Source organism: Leishmania braziliensis, chromosome 28 (assembly GCF_000002845.2).
Source record: "Leishmania braziliensis MHOM/BR/75/M2904 complete genome, chromosome 28".
Taxonomy (NCBI): Eukaryota; Euglenozoa; class Kinetoplastea; order Trypanosomatida; family Trypanosomatidae; genus Leishmania; species Leishmania braziliensis.
In genome coordinates this window covers 460,845-484,782 of record NC_009320.2, presented here as the reverse complement: position 1 = coordinate 484,782, position 23,938 = coordinate 460,845, and the positions used below count along the sequence as shown (strand labels likewise).

At 57.3% G+C, this 23,938-nt stretch overlaps 8 protein-coding genes across 8 annotated transcripts; all 8 read right to left on the bottom strand.

The window, feature by feature from the left end:
* Nucleotides 1-135: 135 nt before the first annotated feature.
* On the bottom strand, nucleotides 136-1,224 carry LBRM_28_1400 (conserved hypothetical protein; the record flags this gene model as incomplete). The annotated part of the gene is made up of 1 exon (XM_001566121.1): nucleotides 136-1,224. One exon carries the CDS (start codon nucleotides 1,222-1,224, stop codon nucleotides 136-138), a length of 1,089 nt encoding a protein of 362 aa, XP_001566171.1.
* A 708-nt stretch (nucleotides 1,225-1,932) lies between these two features.
* On the bottom strand, nucleotides 1,933-3,219 carry LBRM_28_1390 (conserved hypothetical protein; the record flags this gene model as incomplete). Its single annotated transcript, XM_001566120.1, has 1 exon — nucleotides 1,933-3,219. The coding sequence occupies one exon, from the start codon at nucleotides 3,217-3,219 to the stop codon at nucleotides 1,933-1,935; it is 1,287 nt and encodes a 428-aa protein (XP_001566170.1).
* Nucleotides 3,220-5,498: 2,279 nt separating this feature from the next.
* On the bottom strand, nucleotides 5,499-6,857 carry PAH (putative phenylalanine-4-hydroxylase; the record flags this gene model as incomplete). The annotated part of the gene is made up of 1 exon (XM_001566119.1): nucleotides 5,499-6,857. One exon carries the CDS (start codon nucleotides 6,855-6,857, stop codon nucleotides 5,499-5,501), a length of 1,359 nt encoding a protein of 452 aa, XP_001566169.1.
* Nucleotides 6,858-7,703: 846 nt separating this feature from the next.
* On the bottom strand, nucleotides 7,704-9,056 carry LBRM_28_1370 (conserved hypothetical protein; the record flags this gene model as incomplete). Its single annotated transcript, XM_001566118.1, has 1 exon — nucleotides 7,704-9,056. The coding sequence occupies one exon, from the start codon at nucleotides 9,054-9,056 to the stop codon at nucleotides 7,704-7,706; it is 1,353 nt and encodes a 450-aa protein (XP_001566168.1).
* Nucleotides 9,057-10,144: 1,088 nt separating this feature from the next.
* LBRM_28_1360 (conserved hypothetical protein) lies at nucleotides 10,145-13,498 on the bottom strand (the record flags this gene model as incomplete). Its single annotated transcript, XM_001566117.1, has 1 exon — nucleotides 10,145-13,498. The coding sequence occupies one exon, from the start codon at nucleotides 13,496-13,498 to the stop codon at nucleotides 10,145-10,147; it is 3,354 nt and encodes a 1,117-aa protein (XP_001566167.1).
* Nucleotides 13,499-16,836: 3,338 nt separating this feature from the next.
* LBRM_28_1350 (conserved hypothetical protein) lies at nucleotides 16,837-18,156 on the bottom strand (the record flags this gene model as incomplete). The annotated part of the gene is made up of 1 exon (XM_001566116.1): nucleotides 16,837-18,156. The coding sequence occupies one exon, from the start codon at nucleotides 18,154-18,156 to the stop codon at nucleotides 16,837-16,839; it is 1,320 nt and encodes a 439-aa protein (XP_001566166.1).
* Nucleotides 18,157-19,555: 1,399 nt separating this feature from the next.
* On the bottom strand, nucleotides 19,556-21,505 carry LBRM_28_1340 (putative p450 reductase; the record flags this gene model as incomplete). The annotated part of the gene is made up of 1 exon (XM_001566115.1): nucleotides 19,556-21,505. The coding sequence occupies one exon, from the start codon at nucleotides 21,503-21,505 to the stop codon at nucleotides 19,556-19,558; it is 1,950 nt and encodes a 649-aa protein (XP_001566165.1).
* A 1,164-nt stretch (nucleotides 21,506-22,669) lies between these two features.
* On the bottom strand, nucleotides 22,670-23,896 carry LBRM_28_1330 (hypothetical protein, unknown function; the record flags this gene model as incomplete). The annotated part of the gene is made up of 1 exon (XM_001566114.1): nucleotides 22,670-23,896. The coding sequence occupies one exon, from the start codon at nucleotides 23,894-23,896 to the stop codon at nucleotides 22,670-22,672; it is 1,227 nt and encodes a 408-aa protein (XP_001566164.1).
* Nucleotides 23,897-23,938: the final 42 nt, after the last annotated feature.

The following is a 23,938-nucleotide window of genomic DNA, read 5'->3' as shown; positions in this document are numbered from 1 at the left end:
AAACTCTGCTCAAGGAGACGGGGTGGGGGGGGGGGGAAGAAAAGTAAAACGGGGTCGCCAGGCCCACGCATGCACGACATACACTTCCATGAAGAACACTCGCCATCTTGCACACACCACTTGTGCGTCAACCTGTTAATAGAGCCGATAGGAGATGGTAATGAGTTCTCGCTCGGCCGCCTCCTTCGCTGCTGAGGAGGTCCTCTCATTCGACTCCCGCAGCTGATTCTTCAGCTGCAAAATGCGTGACTGGATCTGGTCCTTCCGGAATCGCGGAAGATGAACGCGGATTATATTGAGTGGTGCTTGAGTGTCTCCGTATCCCTTATCCTTGAACATCCACTTCGCCACCGTCTCGGCAAGCAGCAGGTTGTGCAGGAAGCCCTCGCTGCCGATGCTGCCGCAGGTGGGGCAGCGGTACAGACTCGGTGCTATTGCGAGGCACTCGAAGCAGGCGAGACAGAAAGAGTGACCACAGGGCCAGAGCATGACAGGGTCCTCGAAGGTCAAACCACAAACGGTGCACGTCATGGTCGTCTCGAGCAAATCGGTAATGTCGTTCAAGTCCTCTATCATGCCTTCCAGGTGGCGCAGATGACCGCGAAAGACGTCCTCGCGGCTGCCGAGTTCATGTAACCAGTGCAGTTGTTGGGCTAGATAGTCGGACTGGATGTTGTTTTGAATCCCAACGCTGCGGTACCGAGGACCTCGAGCCAGTTCCTCCTCAAAGGTATTACCCACGGAGGTATCACCGAGATCGCGTAGCTGCCGCCATGGCCAGTAGCGCTGCAGCATGTTGATTCGCTGTATATAGCCGCGAAGAACCTGCTCTGAGTTGCCCTTGATCTGGCTCTCCAGTGCCTTGATCTCCTCCAAAAGACGCGTGCGTGTGCTCTGAAATACCTCCTTCTTGAGTGCCATCATCTGCGTCATCTGGGTTGACATGAAGACCAACCTCTTGATGATGTGCTGCGTCGTTTCAATCTCGCGCATCAGTTCCTCTCTTTCCTTTTTCGCTCGGCGTAGCTGGAAGGGCAGGAGTGCGCCGCGACCGGTGTTTTCCATCCGCTTCTCCATGCGGTCGAGCTTCCGGCGCAGGACGGTGAGTGAGCTCTCGAGCTGATCCGCGAGAAGCTGCAGTCGCTTCGACTCCATTAGCTGCGCTGTGTTGGGAATGACGACGGCATCGCCGTCACTGCTTTCCTGATCCATTGCCTTTTCCATCTCTTCTGTGCGTTTCAGGAATCCCCAGCAGAGCTATATAAATACATGGGTATTTCGTATCGGTTCGTGGGCCTTGTTTGGTGGTGGAAGGCAGCCTTTCTTCCACAAAAAAGGCGTGGGTACTCCTCTCTTCACTGGGAGCATAAACTGCGTTGATTTCGTGGAGGGAATGGGGATGAAAAAGAGCGGAAGGCGAGGTAACCAGCGGGTGCGCCGGCAAGGTGCCGAAGCATGAGGAAGTCATCTAGAGAGGGTGTGCGTAAGAGACGCCTGCAAGTCTGCTGCCGCCAACGCGGTTCCTGAGGACTGTAGGGGGTGAAGCCCTATAGAGTCACAGGTGGTGCCTCGCAGAGGCTCGCAGTGGCGCTTCTCATTATACGTCCCACAAGGATACAGAGTTTAGTGCAACACACAAAACGCACAAATCTGCCTAAGCATGCCAGTGAGGGTGGGGAAGAGCGTCACCAAATCATGGTTGCGAGAAAGTAGAAAACCGAAGAGCACGAATACACGCCGCGTGGCTTTCGCACTTGCGCACAGCCACACTGCGCAGGTCTTCTCGCCCGCTCTCCCCCTTTCTCTCAGGGGTGCGTCTTGCACCCCACCAGGTAAACCACCCCCACGCCGCCCAGCTGCCCCTCCCCTTCCCCCTCCCCCCACACATCCCATCTCGCGACGGCGTCTGCAGTTCTGCTTCTCTCCGAGGCCTCACAGGTACTCTGTCTGCGGAGTCCAGCTGCCATCTAGCAAACCTATCCGGCGAGACTTGAACGAGGCACTGAGCTGCTTCTGCAGGAGGCCGTCAAAACACCTGCGGCAGTGCACGTGAATTTCCCGTGCTTCCGAAAGGTGCTGCGCTGGTGAGGCGCTGCCGCTGTGGTGACCGCCCATGAAGCCCATGGTAGTACCGGTGGGCATCGAGTGTGTGTCTTGCACGTAGGCGGCTTCAGTGGTGCTGCTCGGGACCTCAGCGCTAGTGTCAATGCGCACCTCACGCAGGTGAATAAAAACGCGAGGGAAATCGCAGTCACCGCGCCAGGAGACAATGTGCGGGTTAGCGGCTAGCTTCATGGCCGCTGCGTGGGCAGCTAGGTCCCTCTTGGAACCACTACCCGCGTCTTCAGCAGCGCCTCTCCCCCTCTCGGCAGAGTCGCTACTCTTTGGTGTAGAGGTTGCCGATGTGTGAGAGCTGGACCCGGCGGGGTTAGCGCGAAGATGCATTAACTCGCCCATCACTAGGGGGTCACCCATGACACAGGTGCCAAGCTGCTCTCTCGCGAAGCGTTCCAGCGCCGGCGGCTGCGACACTGGCGGGCTCCGAATGACGATGTGCAGCAAAGATACTGGGTGCACGCTGTAGTAGCCATTCTCCTTTACCACGTAGTGGGCCTCGGGCACGACGGCAGGTACAGTGCCAGTGTTTATGCTCACCCCGGGGCTGGGGAACAGCTGCGCCACGTCGATGGTCGTGCGATTACCCGTGCCGTGCACTGGGAGATGCCCACCAACGAGAAGATCATACTCCATCGTTGTCGTCTGAAGCGACGTTGCATAGTGGTGGGCATCCGAGACACTGATAAGCACTGGACCGGAAGCGAAGCTATCCAGATTGTAGAGGACACGCACGCGCACCTCGGCCGGCTTCAAGACGCGCTTTAGTAGGGGGTAGATGTTCTTGGACTGGAGTGCGGCCTCCACAAACGACTCGACGGAGACGTTGTGGTAGTTGTCCGCGGCCTCAGCCCGGCGCATGGGGCAGAATGGCGGCTTGTACACCCCAAACACGTGCCACCGCGTGAGCTGCTCTTCTGTTGACAGTAGCTGCAGGGCCTTGGGGTTGATGAGGAACTGGTTGCGCAGAAATCGTGTTTGGATCGCTTCGGCAGGAAGCGATGAGGCGGCCGCGGCTAGCTGCGCTGCGTGGCGGTCGAGCGTCTTTTTACTGTTCTGCTTGAGCACATCCACTAGCCGCCGGGTTGGTTGCCGAGACGTCATGATAGGCGGGCCGATGATCCGAGAAGAGACCCCTCACGCGCGGTAGACGCAGAGAAAGACAGGATTCATATGAAGGCGCAGGTGGTGGTGTTTGCCACTGCAATGAATGCGGTTGCGACGTCCTTTTCGATGGCTCGCTCACCTGATGAGAACAAACGTAAGAGAGAGAGAGAAAGGAGAGGGAAGGGAGGGGGGAGGGGAGATATGCAGGGCGTAGGAAAAGCAAGAGACTCCCAGGACATCAGGTGTTCCGTGGCAAATTGCCTCGCGCCCCCCCCTCTTCTCCCTGCGTCTCTCATGGAAGGCTCAGTCGGAAGAAACGTCACGGGGAGGCGAAGAGCTAGTCATGCATTCGGGATGTACCCCCTCCCTCTCCTGAGGGAGACGACCCTCTCTCTCTCTGTGTGCGTAGGCTCCACAAGGAGATGCGGGACGAGCACGTGCGCGCACGAGAGAGAGAGAGATAAGCGTCACAGTGAGGGAGCGTGCAGTGGTTGTTTCTTTGTCGCACAGAAGCTGGCACTGCATCTTTGCGCTTGCCGTGCAAATGCGAGCCTTTTCTATGTGTGTGTGGGTGTGTGTGTTGTCCTTCGTGCCCCATAGAGAAGGGAGGTTTTCAGCTACTGGGATATCCGCGGAGGGCAGTGATCTGCCGGCTGGGGTGGATGGGAAGGGGGCAGGCGGTGACAAAGCCAACAGGGCAAGATCGGTATGTCGTTGGGTGTCTTCTCTTACACCGCCGGTGACACAAGCAGTGAGACCAGCCGGGTAAGGGGGGGGGGGGGGGCGCATCGGGTGAAAGCGTAGCACGTACGCAGAGAAGCTCCCTGTTTTCCCACGATGCTCACCTACGCAATCTTTTCGCTCCTAAACTGAGAGGATCCACGGACACATGCGAGTGCGTGTGCATGTCATGCTGCCTGTTCCTTGTTTGTGTGCCCGTACTGCCTGTCTTCCCCTCCCCAGCTCTGTACCCATCATCAGCGATGCCCATGTATCGCGTGTGCGTGCGTGTGCGACGGAATCAACTCAGCTGGAGCACGTCCAAGCAACAATGATGAACCAGGGACACACCCACACACACCCACACACACCCACACACACACACACGCACATGCGTACGAGAGAAGTGCCACATGGAGCCCTCCCCCTCCCCCTCCCCCCCACACACAAAACAAAACACCACAACCAAAAAGAAATACTGCAAGGAAAACAGACGCATCAGCGAAGTGTACGCACAGAGAGAAAATGGCCTGTCTGCGTCGCTTATGCAAATTACCCAAACGAAAGGAGGTGGCGTTATCGCTGACTCTCGAGGGAGTGGTTGTGCGGTGTGGTGAGCAATGGGTGACTTCGTGAGAGAGCAAGAAGAGAGCACCACGCACACACACACACACACGCACGAGGCGGAGGGAACACGACAGTGAGAGAAAACGGTAGCACAGCGCTTTGCGGCTTCCTCGATATCGGTTTGCCACCCAACCACCACCCGCGCGCGCTTTCTTCTCTGGGTGACTGTCTCTCTATGTCTCATCTTCAACGACTTGGTCTCACCTCATGGTTCGCTTCTCCGGCATCGCAGCAGCAGCTCGCACACACACAGGAACAAATAACAAAATCTGCTTAGAAACAGCATCACCCTCTTCCAGGATGCCAGCAGGCTGCAGGCAGGCAGGGGGTATGGGCAGTGCAGTCATTCCCAACGAGCGTCTCTTTGGCTGCATGCAGTACTCCACAAAAAGGGCCCAGAGTGGAATGGACGAGAAAGTGAGGGAGGAGGAGGAGGAGGAGGGGGAGGGAAGAGAGACGAACGGTTCTTATAGAGAGGCACCGACACTCATACGACTGACGAGTGGAGCGGGCATATACACCCCCAGTGTTTGTGTGCATTGCGCGCTGGTCAGTGGTGTGCAGGACACTCACGCGAGTGCGACGACCATCACCAGCGCTGAACCATCACAAGAGAGAAAGGGAAAGGAAGAGGCGAGGGAGGCAAAGAAAACAAGAGCAACATGAAAAGGAGAAGCACTTCTACAGCAAGCGATCTCCCGCACACTAATCGCGTAGGCGTGCGTCTATGTCAACAGCCAACGCCCACGTGTGAGATAGTGTGGCGTGTACCATGATGCGTGTCATTCTCTATCACCCTTCTCTTCCCCTGTCCTGCAGTGACAAGCGTGTGTGCCTTTGGGTCACAGTCCTGCTCTTCTTCCTACTTTGGACGAGAGCGCGCGTTTGCCTGCGTGCAGAATGTCACCGCATTTCCTCCTTTCTGGGCTTCAGAAGGTGAAGTTCGTGCGCTTCATCTGTTCCTGGAGCATGTGCCACGTATTCTTCGGGTACGACTGCACGCACCGCGAGTACGAGTTGTAGACCGTGTACAGCGGCTTCTCCTGCGAGCTGAGCCACGCCTCCAATTTATGCTGCGCATCCGGGAAGCTTTCGGCTACAAAGTACCGCGGCTGGTACTTGGTGATTGGGAACGGCGTGATGGAGGCCACTGTCGGGTCCCACGGGACGCGCTCCGGCTTGTCGCTCAGCGCGTACTCTAACTCCCCAGAGCTTGATAGAATACCAGCACCGTAGGCTTTGCATCGGCCGCCCTCACTGCAGAGGCCGAACTCAACGCTATACCAGTAGACCTTTGCCAGCTTCCCCAACAGCTCATCGCTGGCGCCAAGGGAGGCGAGACCAATCGTCTGGGTGAACTTGGCGAAGTCAGGGTCGGAGAGCAGAGGCAGGTGACCAATGATGTCATGCACCATGTCCGGCTCCGGCGTGTAGAGCGGCTGCGCTGCGTGGCGAATGTACTGGGTGCTGTAAAAGACACGGAATGCCAGGGCATTCAAGAAGTCGCGCGACGTCAGAAGCCCCGTCACGGGGCGCACTGTGAAGCCGGTCGCCTCGTTCAAGAAGTCGCTCACGTCGCGCAGCTGTGGCATTTGGGTTCGGCTCAGTACTCCGCTTTCGAGAAGCAGCGGAAAGACGTAGTTGTACTGCTGGCACGCATGCGTCGGGTACAGGCGGGTGAGGTGGTCGTAGACTACACTCCACACGCGGTTCTCCTCTTCCGTGTAGTTCACAATCGGGATTTTATCCCCAGTTTTGTAGTTCTTAGCAAGGCCGACAATCTCGCGGCGGCGGGCGCGGTAGACTTCGTCGTGGAAGCCAGGGTGGGGATTCTCCGGGTCCTCTTGCAGCTCCTCGCCGGCGGCGAGCGTGCTCTGATCAAGCTCGTCGAGGTCTTTGGGCTCCGTCGGGTACCATGGGATTACCCACGATCCGGCCACGACGACATTGGGAAATGTTTCGCGCAGCTCCGCCATGACCTTCTTCATGTTTTGGTCCTCAATGTAGGCCTCCACATCGAGGAAGATGGTGCGCAGCGGCGCTTTATTTTCGTAGGCGCGAGGACGGTTGGCTACTTGGCTAATGTTGATGTTGTGTGGCTTGAAGACGCTCAGCAGTCGGCACAGCTCACCAGACTTATCGGTAGAGAGTGACACCTGCAGGGAGGTGCGAGACCTCGTTTTCTTGTCGGCGTCTTTGATGCTACTTCCGGAGGAGGCGTACTGGTCCTTCAAGGTAGCGCTGGCGGCCATGCCAACCTGCTGGAGCAGCCGACGGCGAAGCAGCATCCTATTTGCAAGGGGAGAGGAGAGAGAGAAAGGAGAAGGGGGGGGGGGCAGAGTATAGAGTGAGGACTGCGCGTTAGGGATGGGGAGTTGTACCACGAACGAAAAGGCCGTGGTTTCCTGACTAGAAGGGGGGAGGAGGGGGGGGGGGGAGAGAAGAGAGGAGACCGACGAGGCACAAAAAGGAGACTTGTAGGGAGCGGCGTGTACGTTCGTCTACATGCTCAGCAGGGTGCGTGTGGGGTATAGGGCGATGTGCTCGTACGTGTGAATGTGCGGAGGGAGAGGAGGAGAGCGGAGCGGAGAAGTCGCAGTGGAGCCCAAACAAGCAAAGAAATCGATGCATAAAGAGAAGAAGGGGCCGAGGGGAGTAACGTACGCGAGGGCGAGCAGTGATCGGGAGAACCACCAGAAGGCACGATCACCTCCAAGAGCGCAAACACAGCGGTGCGACGGTGTTGGTGGCAAGATAAACAACAGCAAAAAAACCCCAAAGAACACAAGGGCAACAGAGTGCAATCAGTACCCCTTCCTCCTCGAAGCTGTGCTGGCTGCGCGCACGTGTGTGCGTGTGTGGGTGGGTGTGAGCAAGCGAGGAAAACACAAACCGAATCCTGCGGCACGCACACCGCTCTTTGCCTACCGCTTGTTCTTCGTTGGGGCGATGACACGGTCAACGACGCCATGCACCCACCCACACACTCTCTCTTGCTTAAGCAGCCTCTTCTCCATTATTTTTCGTTCGGTGGTGTGAGTGCCTCCAAAGAGAAGAGCGGCATGCGAGACTCGAGGCACTTCAGTGACCATGTCTAAAGCGGATACAGGCGCACTCTCGCTCGACGAAAAAAATCATAGAAACGGGAGCTGACAAAATTCCACAACGACAGCGCGCGACGTGCGCGCTCGCTTCACTGCCTGCATGGCGTCCTCGTCCTCATCATCGAGCACTGCCGCACGCAGAGCTGTGCGCAACTCTGTGGCGGAGCGAACTTGCGTGCCGTTCACAGACAGCACAGTTGCATCCGGCATGAGTAATCGGAGTTGCGGTACACCGCAGCACGACGGCACCAACCGGTCAATCACGTCGTCATCACCCAGCAGGTGTACCTCCCCGACGAGGTCGTACGCCACGGTGCTGTATGCCAAGACCAAGTGAAGGTGTTCTGTCGAGGAGGACGGTAAAGAGGCAGTGGTGGCCTCCACCGGTGTTTCACAGAGCTTTTCACTCTCGCAAAAGTGTGTGTTGTTGCTGGTTGGGGCAGTGTGGCTCGTGGCGGCGCTAGCCGCTGACCTCCGCGCGCACTCTGCGTCGTAGAGGCGAGATAGCAGGAGGGGCAAGTCTGTCGTCGGTAGCACTACTGTGCCGTCAATCTGGTGTACCACAGACGGGAAGGGGACTGCAGCGAGGCCTGTGATGCTCTCCAGTTCCTCCGGGTATTCGTCTTCAAGGCCCACGAGTTCGTTCTTCTCAACGATTAAACCCCACGTGCGGGCGTAGGGCGATCCCGATGAGCTGAAAGCACGGGTAAGCGTGAGGGCCTGGTACTGCGTTACTGGAACCCCGTTACAGGTCTGCGGCGCCGCCTCAGCACCTCTGCGTAGATGCAAGCTAAATAGACGAGCGACACAGTCGCCTTCTTCATAGCTGCTGCCTTCGCTCGGAGAGACGTTTGAGCTGCCCTGATGCCGTGCACCACGTGACGGGACCGAGACCTCGTTTGGGGCGTAGTCTTCATCGTCATCGCTGTCTTCTGCAGCATTTTTTTGCGGGGCAGCAGACGGGTGTCGCGTGGCACATGGGTGAGTCAAGGAAGAGGAGGAAGAGGCCAGGCCGGCCGTCTTTTGGACTTTTGCGGTGCGCTGCATCGCCATGGTGTTGTGCTGACCAATGGCTGTCTGCAAGTGCACCAGACGCGATCGAAAGTTTACCCCGTGCCGTGCATCGTACGCGCTGCGCTTCTCCGGGTCAGACAGAACCGCGTAGGCCTCCGTAATGCGCTGATAGCGAGCCCGCACGTGCATTTCGTTGTCAGTGTCATTACGATAGGCTGCCCGGTCTGGATGTAGTTGCAATGACAGCTTCTTGTAGTGGCGCGCCAAGTCCACAGCGTTGATGGATGGGTCTACGCCGAGGCACTCATAATGAGGTGGAGCACTGGCCTTCGAGGGCATTTTATTCAATTTCGTGTTCTCTGCAGCCATGAAGCGGTGGAAAGCAACTGACTGGGAAAAAGTCCCCGAGTGCTGGTGATTCCGTGCGTTACGAATGGGTGGTAAGGAGCTAGCCAGAGTATCGGCGCGAGAAGAGCTGAGGGGCTACAGCGATGTAACTCGCGCCTTTGCCCTTCCCCTCCACCGCTTCGTCCTTTAAACCCACTTTCGAAGCAGATTTTGTCGCTGAACGTCATGCAGCCCGACCCAGAGAAAAAAAACAGTGCGGAGGTGAGGTAAGGGGGGGGGCACAGATGACATAGGGAGGTAAAGAATACTCACTCATCTGCCCTTTGCCTGTTCCTTCCTTGCTGCCATGCGAATGCGGCAGGCAAGAGTTAGCGAGAGACGTGCCTGGCTTCGGCACTCCTGCGAAGGCCACTGTCGACGTTTACCATTACTTTGGTCTACGCGAGGTGTGTCCCCTCCGCTTGAACAAAGACGCTTTTCTTCGTTGCATGTTTTATTCGCTGCCTAATCAAATGATGATGTTGACATTTCATGCACTGCGCTGCTCATGCGCATATTTACAGAGAGGAGCTCGCATGCGCACAGGCATACGAAGGGAGATACATGGCCTGCTCAGTGCGGTGCGGCTACGCCATTCCGCGCGCGCGCACACACACACACACACTGTATACAAGAGAACACAATGCTAGTGACGAGGAAAGTTGACCCAGTGGTGGGCCAGAAGAGAAGAGCTTCCAAGAGAGAGAGAGAGAACAGCAACAGCGGCTACAGAGGCCAAAAAAAAAACAAAAAAGGGTCACTCCAAGAGAGAGAGAGAGGGAGGGAGGGAGAGACTTGTAGAGGGTAATGACACACGTGCGCGCACACGGGTATGCAGAATACATTACAGAGAGAAGGGAAAAGCACCACGTCAGGGGTGAGCGCTACACACACACACACACAAGCATCACCACTGTCCTGTTCATTGAATGGGGAAACAGAGATGAAGTTCGTGGAGTGTGCTTGCTTTGCATCCCACAAACAACAACAAAATAAAAACTGATAGAACACCATTGTGTTGTTCGTACCAACACAAACATGCAGGCACAACAGCTCCGCAGAACAGACACTCAAGAGTCACTGCTGAGACTTGGCAAGAATACCTCGAAGTCTTCCTCGAGCGCTGTAGTCATCACCAAAAAAGAGTTCACTGTGTCGGGTCGCATGTTGGCGCTAGGGCGCTTGCTCGGATCTGCCGCACGCTCTTCCCGCTGCAGCTGTGCGCGTATGGTCGCTTCTTCTTTGTCGCGCGCGCGCTGAACCGCTTCTGCCGCAAGCAGTGCAGCCTTCCGCACGGCTGCCATCTCCTCACTCAATCGACGAGCCTCCAGCTGGCGTGCATGCCTCAGCGACACTTCGGCGGCCGCCGTGATGCACTCACGCGCATCTGCCTCCTCCACGAGAACAGTGCGGTCGCGTAGTCGCTGTTCGCTGTTAAACAGTGACATGTGCTGCTGACGGTCCAGCCACTTGCGCGACGATGCCTTCGACTGCGTGGCAGAGCTGTCGACGACCAACAGAGTCAAGGCGAGGTGCCGCGTTTCACACACAAACGGGCAATACCAGTTCAACTCCGCCATCCCGGCTGCCAACTTCTCCGCCACAGCAGCCTCCACGAAGCTCTGCAGGGCCTCCTTACAGCACTTGGCATACGTGGCGGTTTGCACTGCCTGCACTTCGGCCACGTGGGCTGCATGCAGCTCAACGAGCGGGCCAGCGTGCATGGTGTTGTACGCTTCGTCTTGCTCTGCGACTATTCGCGCGCGGTTTTGCCACTCTCTCTCGAGAAGGCGCAAGCACGACTCTTCGGCCAGCATATGCGTCTTCAGCTCGGCGCGCGCGGCTGTCTCAGACACCACTATCACGGTGCGCACCTCGTCCTCGGTGGTGGCCGTGATCAGCACCTCTGTGTACAGCAGATACGAAAAGAATGGGGAGTCGAGGGCAGCGCAGTTGCGCAGTCGACGCTGCCGCAGCCGCCACATGTGCGAGTCGCCGCGATAAAGTGAGCTTGCACGCATTGGAGTTGATGCCGCAGAGTCGAGAACAACCTCCGCCAGCGCCGTCCGCTCCGGCGTGCATGCAATGGAGCTACGGGACGAGGGTCGTAGCATCAACGCATCTTCCGGCGACGTGGCTTCGCTGCGCGGCTGCTGTTGCCCATTCTGGTGTGACGCTGCCACACGGAGGCAAAACTCATGATACTGGATCGTTTGCCTAAAGCGACGCCCCTCATCTGCTACAAGTTTCTTGTAGCTGTAGAGAGCGCTGAACTCGACCCTAAAGAAGTCGTAGAGACGATTGAACTCTGCCTGGTATTGCACCAGCAGCTCTTGCTGCAGTACGTCCTTGTGGCGACCGAGCACAACCGAGACGTACCAGCAGACGGGCTTCACCGTAGGCTCCAGTTGCACAGCTGACATGGCGAGCACCTCCAGATCGCACATCAGACACACGCACGGAGCGGGATGCTTGCACGAAAGAAACTCTCCTAGTAGCTTATGACGCTGCTCTGCCTCCTCCGTGAAGAGGCAGAGCTGGGCGGAGAGCTTCGCGTGAAGACTTGTCCATTGCTGAAACAGAAGCGCCTTCGCGCTGGCGGCCCTCTCCACCATAAGTCGTGCGTGTTCCTCCGGGCACCAGGACTGGCCCCCACATGTGTTCTTAAACACGGGCAGAGTTGCGTGGCGGCAGGCCTTCTCTGCTGCAACTGCGTTGCAACGCGGCTGTGCAATCGCCTGTGCTGCGTGCAACATGGCGCTGCGAAGACGCTCATGGATTACAATGTCATCGGTCATTGTCGGCGGAATGGCGAGGCGGAAGTGAACGCCTTCTTCGCCGCTGGGTAGCAGCGTCGAGTACCAACGCGTCGGCGAGGACTGCAGTGCGAGCTGGCGGAGCAGGTCGCGCTCGTACTCCTCTTCGTAGAGAAGTCGCCGCAGCGCTCGCGCAACGCTCTCAGATGCGGCCGAGAGCTGCTGTGCTGGAAACGCCTCGTCGTTGACTGCTGTCCGCGAGGCTCTCTCTGATTCCACTAGTTTGACAAGAAGGGCCTGCGTGGGTGTGTTGGTGGCCAATCGCGCTTTTCCCAGAATTGTGTGCGTCTTCGCCACCACCGGAGGCTCATCCAGCGTGTGCTTTGAGGAGGGGGTAAAGGTGGCGATCACTCGGTGCATTCGATTGCGCAGAAGGTCGACTAGGTCATACTCGGGTGGCAGTGCCATCGTAGAATTCGAAGTGTTCGCGCACTCCTCTTCGCTCCGCGCCTCATTCCCAAGGTCAAATAGCCCGAAAGTGGCGTCATCCGTGAACAAGTCACCGAACAAATCCCGAGGGGGGCCGCTGGCAGCACCGGAGGCGCCGACAGCCTTTGCGAATGTGTTGATGTCTACTGCCACCGCACCAGCACCTCGATGCTCACAGGGAAGCGTGGCGCCGCCGCCGTTGTCGAGTCCCCCTGTTGTCTCGTGAACGAGAGACGCATGTGGCCAACGCTGGAGACTCTCGCTCGTGCATTGCACAGAGAGAGATGACGCCACCTCATCAGGCTTTGAGAGAGACGTCGTTTCCACAGCGCTGCTATCCACTACAGCTGCAGCTCCCATACGGGCTGCCTGAAAGAGGCATCGCACCGCCAGCTCATTTGGGTTTGTTCGGCTGAGCAGCAAAGACGTGTTGCTCGCAGCGCTGATCCTTTCCCTCACGGATACGCTGGTGTGAGTAGGGCTGACGTTGTACTCCTTTGCTTCCGGTAACGTCGCTTGCGAAGATGGCGAGAGAAGCGGCATCGACGGATGCGTTGTGGAGGATGTGCCCGTGCGGAGACTCTCAAGGTGGCTCTTGCCAGACGCTTTGAAAGTACGACGCGTGGTAGACGCGGAGTTGTCACCGCTACCGAGCCTCGTCACAGTAGACATCTTCATGCCAAGGTAAGCGGCTTGGCATGAAGGACCGCCGTGAACTACCTGCCGCTCCGGCGCCGTGGCAGCACCCTTGCGCAGCCACTGCAAGTATCGGGCACGACGTAAGTGCCATGTGTCCACCCTCACTTCTTGGGCCAAGTTCTGCGCGCAGAGGTACGGCTCCAGCAGCGGCTTTAATCCATTGGATGGACTCCTAAAGGAGTCCCTGGAGGCTTGCAGGACAGGCCTGAACTGTGCGACACCGTGGGGGTCTCTGCGCTGTCGGTCCTCCAAGTCATCTAGCGTTGTTCGTTGACGCCACGGGTTTGGCAGCAGGGCATCGTTAGACGCGTGCGGCTTGGACGAAGAAGCTGAGGTTGCTAGTGGTGGTAGTGCACGGTTGCTCTCCTCGCAGGTCTCACCACAGTCACTGGGATTTTCTAGCGGATAGAAAGCCGATCGAGACCTCACCAAGGCGGCGGCGGCTTCATGTTGGGGAGCAGTGTGAGTAAGCATGTGCATAGGAGGCACTCGGGGATGATACAGAGTGGCACCTCTCGCCTGCGTCGGCATTGGGGGAAGGCCCCCTACGGAATCAAACGACATGATCCCAATAACACCTGCGAGGGTGAGGGGGAGAGAGTTGTGTGCTTTTCCCCTGTATGGCTTTACGTTGTATGCCGGTGCCTGCACTTTTGGGCCTACCCCCGAGAGTATAGTGAAGGGAAAAGCGGTGAGATGCCAACATAAGAGGAAAAGGAGAATGCAAGGGAGAAGGAGAGCAAGTAAAGTAACGAGAGGCCGAGGACGCGTGAGGAATAGACTGCAGAGTAACAGAGACCCAAAGTACGCCTAGGGGACTTCAAGCAAGATCAAAGAAGAACGTGCGCGCACTGAGTTCATTGTTTACAGTCACAGCTCTGAGGGAAAAAAAAAATAAAATAAAACGACATGGTGCAGCACTGTTGCAGTCGCAAGTAACTCACCCCGTCTTGCCCCATACGTAGCGATGGTTGTGTGGGCAGCGAAGGAGACGAGAGCCGGTCCGTCTCGTTCTGATTATGTTCCCCTTTCGTGCAGGGGAGGGGGGGGGGAGTAAAGAACAGCGGGGAGGTGAGCTGAGAAACCCCCCCCCTCACACACACACACACACACACACCGTATCCATTCTCCCTTTTCTCTCTCCCTCTTCCTACGGCAGGTACTCGAGTTGAGGAAACGAGAACTCGCTCTTTTTTTTAGTTGCTGAGCCCATCGTAATCGCACTAAACACCCACGAAGTGCCTAATCCTGTTGGTCGAATGTGTTTCGGTGGGTGCGCAGGTGTGTACCTCACACGTGTGAGCTGCACGCACAAAAACACACACAACGCCCTACAGCCATGCATAGACAGACAGACACGCAGGGAGAGGGCGCATATCGGCGGTGCTCCGCGGCCACCTACACCGCACCCCCCCTCCTCCTCCTCACCACCATCAAAACGCGCCGAAGATGAGATGCAGAGCACGCCAACGGCGATAACACAAAAACCTGAAGCCCGTCAAACGAGCAAACGCTAAAAAAAATACAAGACGAAACGAAGAGCAGCGCGAGAGGGGGGGGGGTTAACAGGGGAGAAGGGGAGCGAGTGGGGACCAGGCAGCGATTTTTAGTGCTGTTGTGAGTGTGTCTCTCCCTCTCCGCCCCCCTCTCTCTCTGTGTGCTCCTCTCGTATTTCCTTCTTCCCTTTCTTTATTTCCCCCCACAAAAAGAGCAGGAGAACGAGAGGCGTTGCCCGCCGTGATATGTGGAGCTGTCAAACTGAGGAGGACAGGGGGTAGGGAGGAAAAGGCAACAGAAGCAAAGGAGGAGGGGGGAGTGGATGAGGGTTAATGGCTGGAGGAAGCGAAGACGAAGTGTAGAGTGGGAGGAGGAGGCAAAGAAAAGGTAGCAATGCTCATCCAGAGAACATGAACGAAATAAGGAAACACATCTGAGAACAACAACAAAAAGATGTGGAAGTGAACTCCAGGGGTTCTCTGCCGGGTGGGGTGGGGGTGGGGGGACGAGAGAAGGTGCGTGTGTACGTGAGGGAGAGTCGCGCTGTAATAAAGAATTCATAAAGGAAAGACAACACCGCGCCTACAAACACGATGCGATGACACGTCAAACAGCGTAGGCCCTTCGAAAGAGGAAAAAAACCCCCGTGAGGCACGGATGCGTGCACAGCTGAGATTTACAGGGAGAGAAAACGACGTAGAGAAGGGTGGCCAGTGGCGACAATGGAGCGAGAGTCTTTGTGTGGGAGATAGCAGAAAGAGGAAGAGGGAGAAGATAGTGTCAGGTCTTTATTATGTATGTTCAGCGTTCCACGAGATAGGTCAGTGTTATAAATGTATATCTCTGCCAAGATTCCACTCGAGTGACAGGCTGGCGTGTATGTAGCAGCAAGCAACTGACACAGCGTCAGTGCACACTCACCTGAAAAAAGAGACGCAGAGGACATCGAGAGAGAGAGGGAGGGAAAGGGAGAGAGATGAGCAAAATCAGAACAGCAGCTGCCGGAAAAAAAAAAGCTGTACGCAAACGCACATGCATACGTGCACGACAACCACTTGAGCGATGGCGCAGCAGTGGAACAGGAGGAGAAGTGGGATGGGGAAGGGAAAGGAAGGAGGGACTCTCTTATCACGCAACCAAACAGCGAGAGAACGTTAGTCTCTAGAGGAATGATGGCGATGGGGGGGGGGCAAAAAGCAACAGAGGTAGCGCAAGCGGTGAAGAGGACAAAACGAGAGACTGGGAGGGCGCAAGAAGCTCCCAAGTCATTGTGACGGTGGCGTTGTGAGGGAAGAGAGGTCAACTTCGAATCGTGGGAGTTCAGAAAAGGCGAAGGGAAGGCCAAGCAGAGGTCAGTGAAGAGTGGGGAAAGCGTTGATCCTGGTGGAATGAGGACAAAAAAAAGAAACCGCATAACTGAAGTCGCTAAGGGTGTGAACACCCGAGTGGATGCGGGGGCCTCATTGCCGACTTGCAGCGCTGTATAGCGTTGTCCCCACTTTGCAGAGCTCCAGTCATCACCCAACCCTGCTTCACAGATGAGGATACGCGTGTGGCCAGGGGGGAGGATACCCCCATAGACCTTGTGTAGGTACGTAACCGAATGTGGGTTCTCCTGTTCTGTTTGCCAGACTTCTGAGTGCCTTGCGCGACGTCGTAGAGGGTTAGTCTAAGTCTCCCGTACTTATCCCAATCACTGCTGACAGCGGGAATGGCACAAATTGAGGACGCTAATTTCACGGAGTCAACACGGTGGTAGACGAAGCCATACATGTGAAACGCGTGCCTTTCCCCCCCAAACAACCGCGACAGAGTGTCATAATGTAGCTGAGGCAGCGAGTTCACGGGGAGAGAGGTATGCACACGAAAAGGCAGAGACCAAATCATCAAGCAGACTCGAAGGGCGCTCTAATAGTGAGGAGTCGTCGAAGCTTGAGCGAAGAAGAAGAGGAAGAGGGGAAAAGAAACAGCTAAACAGCCGGTACAGACACACCTGTAATAGTACAAGAAAAAGAGGAGATATACACAGCACTGAGCCCAAACCTTCCTGAATTTCCGCCCAGATCATATTATGCGCGCATAGGCACACCCACTCACCCACCCACACCACACACACACGTGCACGTTCTGAGAGCAACAGCTGACGGGAAGCCACGAGAGAAAGAGAGAGAGGACATGCTTTGTCTAGTACCTCTACACCCACACCTTCTCATCCCTAGGCAACGCGCTGCCTGTTCCTCCCGCCCCAGTGTGGCTGCTCGGTTCCTTTTCGTTGCGCGCACCCAAGGCTCTCAGGTACAACTATAGGAAAAACACACCATCTAGTCACGGGGGCCGTAGCGGTTCGCGTCATACCCCCCCTGCGGAGAGTTGGACCGGGCACGTGTAGAGGATGCCACAGCCCGCTTCCGTCGTTCGATGGCTAGCCGCTCATAGTCGCGTTCCTCGCGGGATAGTCGCTCACGGTACTTAAAGACACTCACCTCTTTGTCTAGCAGGGCTTGCTCCTCCTGACAGTGCTCCGGATCACGCTGCATGTTAAGCTCGTAGAGGTCCTCCTGAAGACGAGCCTGGCGCTGCTCGGTCTGCTGCATCTCCTTGCGTGCTGCTGCGAGTTGAGCCGCCAACTCCTCCAGCTGGCGCCGCGCGTGTTTTACCTGCTTGCTGCTTTCGAGCTGAGCTGCGCGAATCGCCTCCTCGCGATGTTGGTTTGTGATGCGCTGGTAGGCAATGTTCACCAGGACCGGAAAGTAAGTTGCAAACTCTTGGAAGTCCTTCGCGCTCATAGTCGCTGTGCCCGCACCACCATCACCGCGTGTGGCAAAGTAGGCGAAGAGGTCTTGCAGAACCTCGACTGGGAAGGCAACGCTGGCCATGCGAAAAATATGCACGAATGCCTTCTCTGTAAGCAGGGCGCCTTTGTTATACTGCCTGCCGAGGCTGAAGAGGTACTCCACCCGCTCCGGCGTGGTGCGCTCCTTATAGTAGAAGGACGACGATGGCGGCTGCGGTACCGGCACTGCCGCAATATTCATGGGCGGCACCGCTGACGCTGGGTAAGGGTCATCCACGTGGTAGTGCTCGGGACGCCGTGGTGGTGGCGCAGAGCTGGAGGCACCACTGGCCCTGTAGGGGCTTCCTCCTGCGCTGCGACGTACGTGGTTCGGTGAGACACTCCCACCGTGGCTAACACTGGTAGGAGCCAAGGCGGCTGCGGTACCATTCTCTTTCACGCGTGATGACCTGCGTGGCGTGCGGTGGGACGCAGAGGCTTTCAGATCGTAAAAGAAGTCGGAGATCCTCGGCAGTGGTAGCTCCCTTTGGGGGGAGATGTCTGCCTTGGTGCTATTCTTGCGAAACACGTAGAGCTGGTCGTATGTTTGGAGCACGTCAATGGAGGTGAGATCCTCCCAGCTCTGCGAGTCGTCGTTGTAGCGCTGTAGGCGGATGATCGTGAAGGGCTCGCACGCGCGCGTGTCGGTGTAGCCTTTTGCGTACTTGATGGCCTCCTCTTCTTCTCGAAAAATGTGCTCCAGGGCACCGCGCAGCGCTTCCATGGAGTCGGGCGGCTGTTGAAAGGGGAGCTCAACGTTCACCTTCTGCCCCCGAATATCGGTGCATGCCATCAACGTGAAGGACATGGTGAAAGAAAAGAGGGGGGGAAGGAGGGGAGAGGAGGCAGGAGGGGAGTACAAAAGAAGCTACACTCGAGTGGTGTAGGGGGAGGAGGGGAGTCTATATCGTTGTAGTGGCGTGCCTGCCTCTAATGGTGGAGGGGAAGGAAGGGGCGCTACGTTCAAGCCTTCGATCGCGTGGATAGGGGAGAAAGGAGAGAGGAGGAGGGGGGAGGGGAAGCGAGGCACCACGTTAGGTCTGCGCACAAGCGCAAAAACGAACGAGGAAAAGCGGTACGGGGCTCAAAGAAGATGTGATGGAGCGCATGACCTGGCGAGCCCCCAAAAAGGAAGTGTGAGATGAGGGGGCGAGCAAGCGAGAGGGAGGGGGAGGGAGGAAAGAGCAAAAAAAACAAAAGTTGAGCAGAGAGGCTGGTGGTCGCTTTGCATCTGTGCGATTGCTTTTTAGAGAGAAGAGCACAGCCAGTTCAGTCCATAGGGTCGAGGGCAGCTGAGCCTTAGCGAAGGTGTACTCGTGGTACAGTGCGCCCTGGATATACAATCGAGAGTGAGTGAGGAGGCACGGGCAGGAGAGAAGCAAGCACCACTCCTTCTACACCTACTTCGCCAGGAACGAGCCCTACATGCTTCCCTCTTTATGGCAGCATTCCGAGATGCGTGTTCCTCCCTTTTTTTTCCGTCTTCTCTTTGAGGTCATCAGTCGACTGTGAAGCATAGTGGACAACTAAGAACAGAGAGAGAGAGAGAGACGGTAGACAAACACGAGGAGGGGCCCATAAAGGACGTCCTCTGTATACCACACGGCACAGATGCATGGGCATCCACTTTGCTACACATGCAGCATTCCTCCACTCTGTTGGGTATGTCAGGGATTATTTGGATTACCTCATGTGGCGTTGACTTCTCATCAACTTTTCTTACCATCTGTACAAATTCACTGAACATCGCGAAGGGACACGAGGAGGGGATACACAAGAGGAAGAACGTGTACACCAGCTGCCGTACATGCGATGCATGTGGTAAGGAGTGAGCGAGCGAGCGAGAGAGATCCCCAAAAAGGGTGGATGGGGGGGGGGTAGGGCACGAGCGCAGCGAATACCAGCAACCGAAAGGTTGTGAAGTTAGATACTGAAAAGAGAAGGAAATTAGAAAGCGCACATGCTCGTCACAGAAACACTCAGACGAAGGCGCAAACAACGATCCACCGTCAAACGGTTTCGCTGATGAGCGCTTCGATGGGCCAAGTATTGTTTTGCTTGACCGTTCTCTTCTTCAGCGTCCCCCCCCTCTCTCTCTCTCAGGGCGTGTCTGTGCGCGTTTGTTTCCTTCTCACCAAAGAGCAACAAATGTGTTGCGTCACCGCTGCCTCGCCTCTTCCTTCCCTCTCTCGCCGCGCCGGCGTTGCCTACAAGGTTGACGACCACACATCCTTGAGGTAGCGATCCTCTTTTCCCATCTTTTCGATGTATTCGCCAGCGGCTTCGCGGGACATTTGGCCCTCCACCTCCACGATGCGCTTGAGTTCCGCCTCTACGTCCCTGGCCATGCGCCGCGCGTCACCGCAGAGGTAGACGTTGGCGCCAGACACCATCATCTCCCATATCTCCGCCCCTCGCTCCCTCAGCCGGTGCTGGACGTACACCTTGTCGGCTTGGTCGCGACTGTACGCGACCACCAGCGCTGACAGGACCCCTTCGTGCAGTGCCGCTGTGCAGTAGTCCTCGAATATGTGGTCCTCAGCGTGCCGGCGGCAGCCAAAAAAGAGGATGGCCTTGCCCAGCTCAGTGCCCTTCTGCTTCCAGACACCACGGCGTGCAATGAAACCGATGAAGGGCGCTACGCCGGTGCCGGTGCCAATCATCACCAGTGGCCGCTCCTTGTGCCGCATCGGGAGGTGGAAGGTGGACTTGCGCACAAACACCGGCACCTTGTCGCCCACCTGCATCCTGGCGAGCATGTTCGTGCACAGACCGCCATCAACGATGCCGACCGTCGTTCCCACCAAGGTGGGGGTGGCAAGGAGGTCGGAGGAGATGGAGTAGTAGCGGGGCGCGATGCGGGGCATGAGTTCGAGGAAGAAGGGCAGCGGCACCTTTGCAGAGTCAAACTTGCGCAGGAAGCCGAACATAGTTCGCAGCTTGCCGCATAGCTTAGAGAACTCCTTCTGTGCGTCCTGGTTCACGCGTAGAATACGCAACAGCTCCTCCCTCTGCAGGGGGTCAGTGCAGCAGTGAGCAAAGGCACGCAGCGTCGACTTCTTCGGGGGCCCGGCGAGATCGATGTACCACTTGAGCGCTGTGCGCGCCGACACACGGGCCGGGAGAACGTTCTTGAGCGTCTTCTTGTCCTGTAGGGAAAAGATGCGGCCGGCCTCCTCATCAGAGACACTGAGGATTTGCAGGTATTGCGAGACGAGCTCATCCGAGTTGCAGGGCAGGATGCCGAGGTGATCACCGGCTTGGTAAGAGATGATGGTGTCCTTGATGCTGAAGTCGATGGCGCGGGTGCTGTACCCCTCCGCCTTGTGCAGCAGCTCCTCATTGCGTATGACGGGCACCCACATCGGCAGCCGCTGCGTCGGCTCCAGTACGGAGGCCGTCTTGGGGAACGCGAGGGATTCCTCAGCGTTTTCCCAGTACTTCATTCGGCACTGTGGCTCCACCGGCTCCTCCGAGTTCTGCTTGATAGTGATGTTCAGAGCACGCCCAACTGCGGGCCAGAGGTCCCTGCACCACTCGTCGAACTGCTCCTCCAGCTGCCCATTGCCCGAGTCGCCGCAACCAAGCCCAAAAATGCGCTGTGCCCCTAGCTCTTCGAAGCGGCGGTCCATGACGATGCCCTCCTCGCAGAAGTACTTGTACTGGCGATCACCTAGGCCAAACACAGCGTATTTGACGTTCGCCAGCTCCTCCCCTGGGGAGCGGCACTCGTCCATCATCCAGTCGTGGAAGCCCTTCATTGTGTCTGTCGACTCGCCCTCGCCGTAGGTGGCGCAGATTAGAATGATAAGGCGCTCGTCCTCCATGTTGTACGTCTCGTAACCGTCGACGTCGAGCACCCTGATGGGGACACCGAGCTTCGCTCCCTCGCGGGTCAGCGTCTTGGCAAACATTTCGGCTGTGCCGGTCTGTGATCCAAAAAGGACGGTAACCTCTTTCTGGACTTTGTCCACTGAACCACTGCCGCTGAGGAGAGCGGCAGTGGTGGGCGACGGCGTGCCACACTCCTCCTTTCGAGTAGGATTAGCGGTGGTGGACGCGGCGGCGCAGCGTCCTGAGGCCTGCCGCTTCAGCTGGAAGTAGAGGTACCCCGCCAGGGAGATCAGCAGCGTAGCGACAATGAAGAGGAGAGACATGGCTGCACTCCAAGTGGTGGTGGTGGTGGTGAGAAACGAATGAGTACAAGAGTAGATGAGATGTGGAAGTAGGGGATACAGTTACTCTCGTTGCCCTCTGCGAGTCCGATGAGGATGCTGCAGTCGTCTTCCGTTTCTTCGCGTGTGTGTGTGTGTGTGTGTGGTGAAAGAGGCTAAAGAACGGTACAAGTGGCAGTGGATGTATTCGCCCTTCGCATCTCAGTCTTTGAGTGTGTGCGCCCCGCTTCACTTACTCTTCCCTTACGTCTCTCTATTTCTGCGTAGAGCACACGCCCTCACTAGGGCCGGCGGAAGAGACGAATAAAAAAACGAACAACACAGGGAGAAGGCGGAGAAACAAAGGACGAGAATGCGGGTGGGAATACAGGCGAGAGAGCGAGGCGCAAACACACACGCACACACACATGCGCTGGGAGGGTACCAAGGTGGGTTAGTATGCCAAACGCGCACCTAACATTGCGCTCTTTTCGCTCACGTTATTCATGATGATTTGCTTTTGAGACGCCGAGCTACTCCCGTTCCCTCTTCGTTTCTTGTTTCGCTTCTCTGCTAAACACCCCTTTCTGCCTTTTCTTTTCTCTGCCGCGCCGAGTGCGCGACCGAGGGAGACCCTGGGGGGGGGGGGGGGGAGGCGGGCAATGGCAGCAGCACAAAAGTGAGGCCCATTGCGATCTCAGTAGCGCGTATGCAGCCCACCATCGACGCAACTCGTGTCTTCGCTTTCTGGTTAGCAGCGATGGAGAGGCAGGGAGGCCCCAATGTGAATTTTTCTTGACTTCCACTCAGGAGCTTTCATGGAGAAGACAGATGAGACGAGGTCATTTCAGCGCGTGTCTGCAGGAGTGTATGGAGAAGGCGAACGTAATGCCACTCTTCGTCGCTTCTCTCTACCCACCTCCGTTGCACTCACGCCTGAGCTCAGAACTGAGTGGTACGTGTACTTCTCCATTTGATTTGGCCGTATTGCGTACGTGTGACCCCCCCCCCTCCCCCCCACTGTGCGATAGCCATCGACGTAAAGGAGAAAAAGAGAGCAGCGCTGGCAGGCGGTGAAAAGCCCGTCATGGAAAGTGACACGGACGAGGGCGCATGCGCATGGTGCACAGGAGCGAAGGCGGAACGGGAGGCCGCCGGCCACTGACGCTATAGGTGATGCTGTTGCAGAGCTGGCAGACTCAATGTGGGCAGACGCAGTCGTGAGGCGGTCATGCCCTTCGCAATTCCCTTCAAGTTTACCGCATAAATCCACCCTGCACTGTCCTGCTTGCACGCCTCCGCCGCCGCCTTTGATGTGGCACGCGCGGTGGTGATGTAGAGTGTCGTGAGGTCGGCGCCACCGAAGCAACAGCTCGTGGTCAGTGCTACCCCCGGCACCTTGACCACGCCCGTAATAGCTATCGGCTCGACAACGGTGCAGCCAACCATGCGTCCTTGCAGACGCACCACCTCGCCGATGCCCGTCAGTGCCACCCACACCGCCCCCGACGCGTCGACGCACAGCCCGTCAAGTGTGGCGCCTCGTTCCCTCAGGGAACTGGGCAGTGCCCAATACACGCATCCCTCTTCCTTGGTCTCATCCCGACGGTCAAGGCCCCCTGCGAAGCCCTCCGAGGTGGACACAGCGTGGTACGGGTATGCACGAATGACGGCGGCCGGCGTATCGACGTGGTACAAGACATCCCCCGCCGGGGACCACCCTATCCCGTTCGACACGGTCACGCCAGGCACCCCAACAGAGAAGCCGTTACTCGTGACGGAAGACGATGATTTTGCGGCGCCACCGGGGACCCACTGCAGCAGGGAGCCGCAGGCGACATCGCGTATAGGAAAGTTGTCCGTGCGCTCCATCATGCCGCCGCACCAAAGAGAGCTGTCAGGGCCGACTTTGCCGTCGTTGAAGCGGTAGACTCGTCCGCCCTGGAGCTGAAAAACGGACTGCGGAAAACGCGCTATTCGATAGTGCCGTACTGCCGTCGAGGTGTCCAGCTCTGGCGGCCGGTTCGCCTGTCCCGAGGTGCGCCACGGCAAATTTGTGGAATAGGAGGTGTAGTAGAGGCCCTTCTGTGAGCCCCACACGGCATGGTACGGAGTGGCGCCGCGACTCCATGGCCTCCCCGCACCAGCGGCATCCGGCGCAGCGGCGTGCACGATAAAGCCAGGGCGGTGCCCGGGAAGCGGCAGCACGGCGACGCGGTCGAAGTCACACATGTTGGGGGTCGGCTGGGCAACGTAAAGGGCCTCGCCAAGGATGTCGATCCACCACAGAGTCTGGTGCTCCTCGTCCCAGGTAGGGGACTCACCCAGCAGGCAGGGTGGAATGCCGGTCGGGGTGTGGATTCGGTGCGCTGTGAGTTGAAACATGGCTGCCATTTGGCCTTCACGGGTGGATCCCCGCGTCCGGGAACCAAATGA